We start from the raw sequence: 9232 nt of genomic DNA on the forward strand, positions 1-9232 counted from the left end.
TTAACTCTGCCAAGAACTCCGTGAATAATATTATAAGTATTAAATATATATTTTTAAAGTTAAAAAAAAGAAAAGTAGACGTCTTCAAAACATGAAACGTTCTTTGGTGAAATCACCACTTGTGAAATTGTTTCCCACTTAAATTGTTTCATCTGCTAACCCTAATGCCTACATCCACTCCTATCAAAGTCTTAGTCATCCATTTGGAAATATCTAGTCCTCAAAAACAATAGAAATTTATCGCAAATCTTGAAAAAGATGTGGACTTCCATAAAATTGATGAAAGTGATGTTGGTGAACTGCTGGATCCACATGCAAAGTGACTAATAAAGGAAAGCTCAGAGTTGGACCAGATAACAAATGAAAAAAAGACAACCAATAAGAATGATGATGACATCAATGCTTCAAAAGGAAATAATTTAGTTTCAAAGGATTAAGAAAGGACCTTGGAAAAACTGGGTAAAGCCCTCCAACATTTCTGCAAATATGACCCTGCTGCAGAAGTCAAATGCAAAGTGAAGGATAATGAGCTGTATGAAAATAACCATGTCCACAAATTAACACTTGATTTATCAGAATTAGCACAACATTGTAACAGTAACCTTAAACGTTAAATATAAGATAAATTCACTTTCATAATTTTTTGATTGCATTATTTCAAGATAAAGTTTCAATCAAGTCTTTTTCTTTCATTATGGAGTCTAGGTCTCCCTCTTAAATAGATTCACTCCGGGAGGACCTTTCCTGGAAAAAGGAGGAGGGAAAGGAAGACCTCTTGTAGTCATCTCTGTTTCCCAAACACACAATAGTAGAAGAATCCCTTCAGGAAACTGTAAAAATTACAGCCTCTTGGGTGCCCCTGCCAGATCAGTTCTGAATCTTCAAGAGCAGAACAGAACTTAGGACTCCCATCTTTTTGACAATCATCTTAAGAGATCCTTATGATAATCAAGCAAATGTGGGAACAAACACCTTAACTAATCCAAAGGGAAATGATGTAGTTTATTCTCTCTGTCATTCTCTCTCTTTCTCTCCCACTCTCTTCACTTTACAAAGTCTTTTTAAAACTTTGTCACCTGGAGTCATTGCACTCCTTTCTTCTTTCTTTTATCCTTTTTGCATGCCCTTCTTCCCAGATCAGTGTCTAATCTGTAAACAAAAGGTTTTTCAAACTTTATCAAGATTGTCTTTAGAATTTACAACCTGCTCCTGCATTTTGTTTTGTTTTATGGTATTTTAAAACACCTTTGAAAAAAAACAGAACTTTCTTTTCTCCTTTAAAAGTGAGTGTAAGTGATTTGTTTCAAATTTCTTTTTTCTACATTCCCTCAGCCTGCATTCTCATGAGCCCATTTTGCTCTATATTCATTTGGACATTAAACTGCTTTGTGAATATTACCATATCTTGTCTGTTCTTTCTGTACTGCCTGCCTATACTGTCAGCTCCTCAAAGACAAACACCACGGCTTTTATTTCTTCTGCATTTCCCCCACTGAGCCTAGGAGATGGACTAAGATTGACTAGCGTGCAACATGCTTCACCCAGTGGGTGCTTAATAAATATTTTAAAACAGTATTACATTGTTGAATAAATTTGACAGCAGTGCTGCTCATCACTTCAAATGCCAGCACTTTCTAGGTCCCTTCTCTGCCTAGCAACCATTCCCCAACATACCTCTATGTCCCCAGACATTGCATCCAAGCTGAAGCTCTCTTTTGATCCAGCTTTCCTTGCCTGAGTTGCGGAAATATTGTTTACATGTTTTCTCCTGAGGAGTGTCATACTGGTACCCACAGACTCTGCCGTTCAACTTGAAGTTGCTTTTTCCCCCTTCCTGATAGTGGGAGAGAAGGACGTAGGCATGAAGGTTTCCTTTCCGGTAGCACCCCCTTTTTTCCCCCAAATCATCTTTCACATTAAGATACAATGCCCCTATGCATAAGGGAATCAACTAAGGATGATTTTCCTTCTTAGGACCCAAGAGTGCTAAGGATTTTAGGTAAGAGGTTTTAGTATTTAATTAAATACTGTTTCTGCGGGAGCTTTATTCAGTACTTCATTTGTTAATGACTTACTACAGTCAGGTAGGCAACATTTCTCTTATAACATCATTTTCCGGGGCACCTGGGTGGCTCAGTCTTTAAGCGTCTGCCTTCCGCTGGGATCATGATCCCAGGTTCCTGGGATCCAGCCCGGTGTCGGGCTGCCTGCTCAGCGGGAAGCCTGCTTCTCCCTCTCCCACTCCCCCTGCTTGTGTTCCCTCTCTCGCTGTCTCTCTCTGTCAAATAAATAAATAAAATCTTTTAAAAAATAACATCATTCTCCTATTAAACATTATTTCGTGCCTATGAAAAACACGCCGCTACTTAATGCTGTACCAATCTAATGTGGTAACGTACAGAAAAGCTTATGCTTTTTCTTGGTTCGGGCACTGTGTTTTGCAAAGCACTTTGGCACGTATTTATTATCTTACTTAATCTTCACAAAAGGTTTGGTAGGTGGACAGAATAGGGGCCATTATCCAGAATGAGCAAGAGGAAACTCAGAGACATTAAGTGACTTGTCTAGTCACACACCTTGGAGGGACTCACACTGAAACAGGATTCTAGCTACAGCCAGTCCCATTTCCTGTGTCTGCCACTCTCACACGGCTCAACTTCACAAAATAAAGCTCTGCTATGTCCCTAAAGATGATATGTAAGGCTGCTAGGAAGTAGCAACAAGCAATAGACTGTAGGTAGCTAAAAGCTGGAAGCGGGGGGCGGGGGGAGGCGGTGCTGGCGAAAGGGCAAGGAAAGCACACTGTGCATGCGCAGATCGCTATTCGGGGCCCAGGACCCGGAGGAAGGTTGAGGAAAGAAGCGGAGCTCCTGGGCAAAGTCTTATCGCCTACCTTCCGCTAACGCGCAAGCGCACTTCCTCAGGATGAGGGTCAGAAGAAAGGGGACGGGCCTCGGAGTCGCGCAGGCGCAGTTGTGTCCCGGATTGCCAAGATGTCGTTCCCCAAGTACGAGCCGTCGCGCCTGGCTACCCTACCCTCTACCCTCGACCCAGCCGAATACAACGTATCTCCCGAAGCCCGGAAGGCGCAAGCCGAGCGGTTGGCCATAAGATCCCGGCTTAAACGGGAGTATCTGCTTCAGTACAACGACCCCAGCCGCCAAGGGCTCATCGTGAGTCGTGGGCCGGCCGGGCGGGAATCGAGGGCCTGAGTCCGGGCGGTCCCCCATCCCCGGCCGGGCAGCCCAGACCGGCCAAGGGAGGCCACGCAGAGGGGCGGCCACCGTTCCGGATCAGTGTTTTAGACTTTGGCCCTCTTCCAGGCCGAGAGAGCAGGCCCACCCACTAGCCCTTTGACCTTGGGCGGAGAGCTTGGTGGTTAAGAGGACGGTCCTGAATTCGCACCGGGCTGGGTTTGAGTCCCGGCTTGATCACTTCCCGCCTGGGTAATCTTGGGAAAATGACTCAACTCTGCTGGTTAGCCCCGATTTTCCTGTTTGAAAAACGGGGATAATACATGTTAGAATTAAATGAGATAAGGCACATGACTGGCCAACACAGTGCCTGGGCTGTAATGAGTGTTCAAATAACGTGTGTGTCATTTTTTAAAAAAGCAGTTTTTCACCTTTCAGTTCACAATTCATAGCAATACTGCTCTCTCCTGATGGGAATATATTTTGTTTATATCTTTTGAAGACCCCAGAACTCTGCAGCTAGTTGAAACTTTGTGGTCTTTGAAGTCAGAAGCCAAGGCAGAACATAATGGCAAACTAGATGACCTTAGTTTGCCTAACCCCTCTAAACGTTAGTTTTCTGATCCTTTTAAATGGGAAAGGTAGTCCATTCTTTATAGAATCATTGTAAGGTTAAATGAGATAGTTTGTATAACATTGCAGGCACTTAATACATAACCAGTAGATTCATAGCTATTATTATTTAGCGAGTGGGCTTTTCAATAATTCTCTGTACAAAAGCTGTTTAAATATGGTATCAAATATGATAATAAAAACAAAGCAACCAAAACTTTCCCGAGCAGTTGCATTGGTGTTCTGTAGGACTTTTTGGAAGTTAAGACAATTGAAGGAAGTTTACATTGTGCAGGCACTATCTAAACCCTTTCTGAATATTATTCAAATGTCACAAGTAGTCAAAGAGGCCCTGTTGTTACCCCATTTTACACATGAGAAGACGATATGGGAAAGACAAATAGGTCATAGAGTGATACACCCTTAGCAAGTGATGGAGCAGAATTTTAAACCTTGAACTGTGTAACCCAAAACATCTGCCTAACCAGTTGGCTTGATGTCAGAACCTGAGAAGAAAGTGTGGAGGGAGACATTTGTTATTTACATACACAGGGTTTGATGTGCCAGATGGCGGAAGTTTAAACTCCGGATTTTCTGTTTTCTAGTTCTGTGCCCTGGGACAGTTTCAATTTTGTCATGCAAGAGACAGTAATACCTGCCTCATTGGTGGTTCTGTTAATTAAATGAGTGCTTGGCACTTAATCATTTAATGATCAATACATGGAAATTCTTTGCCTAATCTTTACCAATGATTGATTCAGTGAGTAAGTAATTGCTTTTATAGGCCAGGCCCTGTTTTAGATGCTGAGGTGACTGTAGATTCCTGTTCTTGCAGAGCTTTCTTTCCAGTGGGGCAGACAAGTAATACACAGGTTAAAAAACTAAATTGTTTAGCATGTTAGTGGCAAGGGATAAGAAAAATAAAGCAAGGAAGGGATAAGGGATGTGTGTTATGTAGTAGGAGCTGAAATTTTAGATAGCCCTAGGGAAGGCCTTCCTTGGAAGGTGACATGAAGGAAGTAAGGTGAGGGAGCTAGCCACACAACTCTCTGGGAAAGTAGCATTTTAGGTAGAGGGAACAGCAGATGTAGGGGTCTAAGGACCCCTACAGAAGTGTGTCTGGTTAGTTGCAGAAATACTGAAGAGACCATTGTGACTGAGTGGAGAAATTTAGAGCAAAGTGGGAAGAGATGAGGTCAGAAAAGTACCTGGAATTAGATCAGACCAAGCTTTGTAGGTCGTTGTAAGGACTTTTACTGAGTACGTAATCTGCCCTTACATTTTAACATATCTCTGGTTGCTTAGTTGAAAATACATTATGAAGGAGAGCAAGGAGACTATTTAGGAGGCTTTTGAGGTAATCTATTAGGATTTTGACAGTGGAGATGGTAAGAAGTGGTGAGTTCTGAGTATATATTGAAAGTAAAACCAACCAGATTTGCTAGCAGATTGGATGTGAGGTGTAAGAGAGAGAAGGGTCAAGGATGATTCCAAGGTTTTTTGACCTAAGTGATCAGAAGAATGAAGTTGCTTTTTACCAAGATGGAGAAGAATGTATTCCATTCCAGGGAGTGGAATATTGGGAAATCAGTTTGAGATACATCACATTTGACATTCTTGTTAGACAACATGACAGTGTTGAGCAGGTAGTTGGACATTATGTCTGGAGTTCAGGCTAGAGGTCTGGGAATGTATAATTTTGGGAGTCATTGGCCTATAGATGGGATATTTAAAAGTATGTGACTGGAGGAGATAAGATCATCAAGAGAATGAATATAGATAGAGAAGACCATTGAAGTCTAAGCTCCAATATTAAGAGATTGGAGAGATAAGGAAGAAGAGAGCAAAAGAGACCAAGAGGGAATGGCCATAGAGTTAGGAAGAAAACCAGGCAGGTGTGTGCCCTGAAAGCCAAAAGAAGAAACAATTTCAAGGAGTGTTCACCATGGCAGATGCTGCTGATGGTTCTTTGGACATGGAGTGGTGTCCAAGAAGGAGAACTGTCTCCCATGGAGTGTGTTTTGGAACCTCTCTTAACAGCAGTACAGGTTCAATGAACTATGGCCATGGGACTGTTGATATCTTTATCAACTGAAATGACTGTTTCTGGAAGACCGATCTGGCAGATAAATACGTAAAGAGGTGACTGGTAGATTGAGAATTCTGTCCTGGGAGAATTCAAATATGTTAATAGCAGAAGGGATAGATAAAGAATAGATGTATTTATCCTTTCAGGTATTGAATTCATACATCCCCATAAACCTATTATATCTTGTGTCTTCACCTTTACTATTTTCTGCAAACAGGTCGGTTTAAAATGGATCTGTGGAAGATCCAGTTTAATTATTTTAATCCTATCCATCATGACTTCTTGGTGGTGTGTAGGACCTTGAATGTTCTCCTTTGGTATTAAAGTTTTAAAGCTGATTTCATCTGCTTATTTTTAATCTGCGTATCAGTTAATTAGAGCAAATAATTTTATAAAATCATTTGGGGATTTAGCTAATTAAATTTAATTATGTGTTTGGGGCAGATTTGCTGTCTTACATAGTTGTGCTAGTATAAGTATATTAAAATGGACAATATTTTTTCTTAACCAAGACAGTCTGATTATTTTTCTTTAACAACCTTGTCCTCACTACAAATTATTTTAATAGTGTAAAATGTAATAATTTTGCTTATAAAATATCAGCCAAGTCAGCTTAAAAATCTTAAAGTTCAGAGTTGGCTTACTTTAGTCTTCACCTTCCTGCAATTTATTTGAAGCCTGGAAAGACAGGGCAGGGTCAGGGGGTAGCATTAGAAAGGGTCCTGGAAACAAAGTACAAAGCATGATAGAGCATATGAAATCTGTCCTCATTGGGAATACTGTGGTTTAGTTGGTCACAATTCAAGAAAGACAATGAAGCTACAAAACAATCCAGAAAAGAAAAAAAATTATCAAAGAGAAAAAGTGGCTTCTCTGGTGGATTAAAAAGATTAGGTTTCTTAAATCTTAAGTAAATGGAAAGCTGAGGGGTGATACAAGAATCTTTTAAATTCTGAAGGACTTGAACAGGATAGGATCATCAGAGAGTTACTCAACAAATACTAGAAATGAAAGATCTTCCCTGAAGCAATATTCAGGGTGTACCCTTAACTATGGTGGAGCACAAAAGGCATCTCTTCTGCTCCCCCACAAAAGTTTTGATGAGATTGTTTCAGTGTGGTTAAGTTCCTATAACTTTTTGTTTTCCTGAATTTTAGGAAGATCCTGCCTTGATTCGTTGGACCTATGCAAGATCAGCAAACATCTATCCCAATTTCAGACCCACTCCCAAGACCTCGCTCTTAGGAGCTCTGTTTGGAATTGGGCCCCTCTTCTTCTGGTTTTATGTTTTCAAAACTGACAGAGTAAGTACCTGATGTGTAGTTTCTATGTGATAGGTTCCCCTGTGCTGGATGCAGGTCTTTCTCTTGGCATTTGTTACCAGTGCTCATCCCACCTTGGTCCTCTACTCTTCCTTCAGTTTCTCTCTCCTTTTATCTTTATTCCTTTCCAGCAGGAATTAAAACAGAAAGTTTCAATTACATGTTTGGTTTTATTGCTTTATCGTTTCAACTCATATTGAAATATACTTTGCTAAAAATCACAATAGTTTCTGAGTCTTTCAAATTTAATTTAATGGCCACTAGAATTTAAAATAATAAGTTGGTCAGTTTAAAGTTCTAAGGCTTGAACTTAGACTGAAAGAGTTTTCCCGGTGTGTTTTAGGTGATGTAAAGGAATTGTGCTGTGAGTATTAAGCAAGAGACTACAGAAGTAACTTTAAAAAGTTAACACTAAGGGCTCCTGGGTGGCTCAGTCGGTTGGGTGTCAGACTCTGGGTTTCGGCTCAGGTCATGAGCACAGGGTTGTGAGATTGAGTCCTACATCTGGCTCCACGCTGGGCCGGAGCCTCCTTAAGATTCTCCCCCTCTTCCTCTGCCTCTCCCCCGCATGCATGTGCATTCTCTTAAAAAAATTAATACAGAAGTTAAACTTTCCTATTTTGATTTACCTTTAAATATTATCTTTGCAAACCTTTATATTTAGCTTTCTTAGTTCATTTTTTTTAAAAAGATGTTTATTTGGGTTAGTATTAGCAGAATACATAAATCATTTAGTGTGTTCCCTGTTTATATGAATTCTAGTTATGTTGGTCACATTTTGTGGGTTAATGTTAAAACTTTGTAATATGCTAACAGTAGGAAAGCAAAAGCAGCCTGTGGTGGGAATCTGCCATCAGAGGCCATATGGTCACAGAGAAACCCCATTTATCTTTGACACTAGGCCACCCTGGTACTAGACCCTCAGCAGGCCTTGTGTTGCCATCTAGTCTGGAGCCCACTCATCTAGCTCTGCTTTAAACTGGCCAATCCACTCTCCTGTTAGAGCTTCTGTATTTTGATTGTCTGATAAATTACCTGCTTAACAAAAAGATAGGCCACACTTAATCCAGAAAGTGTTTGCATTTTGCTTTTGACATAACTTTTTAGTGGGGTAATATAATTCTTCCAACATGTGCATAAGATGTTTTTAAATAGGAGTGTTTTCTCATTGTCCCTTATTTCTTCAGACTGCTACTTCCTCACACGTACTCTGTAGGCTTTAGACAATGGGGGATTGGAATTGGGTTTGGAGTATTTCAGTCCTGTTTTTCAGATTGTACCATGGGTTATGACAAAATACATTGTGTTTTCCAGTACCTTTTTTGTTTGTATATTTTGCAAAATGGTCACCACAGTAAATCTTAGTTAACATCTGTTAACATCGTTACAAAAGACAATCTTTTTTCTTGTAATGAGAACTTAAGACTAATTCTCTTAGCAACATTCAAATATTCCATACGGTGTTACTAACTATAGTCACCATGTTTACATTACATCCCCATGACTTATTATTTTGTAATTGGAAATTTGTACCTTTTGACCCCCTTCACCCATTTTGCCCACCGCCCACCCCCTGCCTGTGTCAGCTACCAGTCTGTTCTCTGTTATCTAGAAGATTGTACTTAAGAAATGGCACAATTTCATTCCTTTTTTTTTTTTTTTTAATGGCTGAATAGTGTTCCATTGTATACATATACCCTGTCTTTATCCACTCATCCATAGAGGGACACAGGTTTTTCTGTATCTTGGCTATTGTAAATAATGTTGCAATGAACATGGGTCAGAAATGTGTTGTTTCTAATGAAGCTTTTTTTTTTTGCTTTTTGTTTTGTTTTGTTTTTTTGTTTTTTGTTTCTTCTGTCTGCAGGATAGGAAAGAAAAACTTATCCGGGAAGGAAAATTGGATCGAACATTGAACATTTCATATTAAGTCTGGCACCAAGAAGCAACAGTGACTCCCCTGGGCTCCAGATCTCTATATTATTGTTTAAATAAAGCTTCTATTAATCATTAAA

General features: G+C 40.0%; 1 protein-coding gene across 2 annotated transcripts; it reads left to right on the plus strand.

The window, feature by feature from the left end:
- Positions 1–2835: 2835 nt before the first annotated feature.
- Positions 2836–9232, plus strand: NDUFB4 (NADH:ubiquinone oxidoreductase subunit B4). Of its 2 annotated transcripts, none has more exons than XM_025874925.2 (3): positions 2836–3173; positions 7053–7199; positions 9085–9232. In XM_025874925.2, the coding sequence occupies exons 1-3, from the start codon at positions 2994–2996 to the stop codon at positions 9145–9147; spliced, it is 390 nt and encodes a 129-aa protein (XP_025730710.1). In that variant the 5' UTR covers positions 2836–2993; the 3' UTR covers positions 9148–9232. The 2 variants fall into 2 exon arrangements, with proteins under 2 accessions (XP_025730710.1, XP_073750220.1); XM_073894119.1 differs by having other exon boundaries at positions 9090–9232.

This window comes from Callorhinus ursinus, unplaced genomic scaffold (genome assembly GCF_003265705.2).
Source record: "Callorhinus ursinus isolate GAN/ISIS: 27379988/994484 unplaced genomic scaffold, GSC_fseal_2.0 scaffold1, whole genome shotgun sequence".
In the NCBI taxonomy this organism is placed as follows: domain Eukaryota; kingdom Metazoa; phylum Chordata; class Mammalia; order Carnivora; family Otariidae; genus Callorhinus; species Callorhinus ursinus.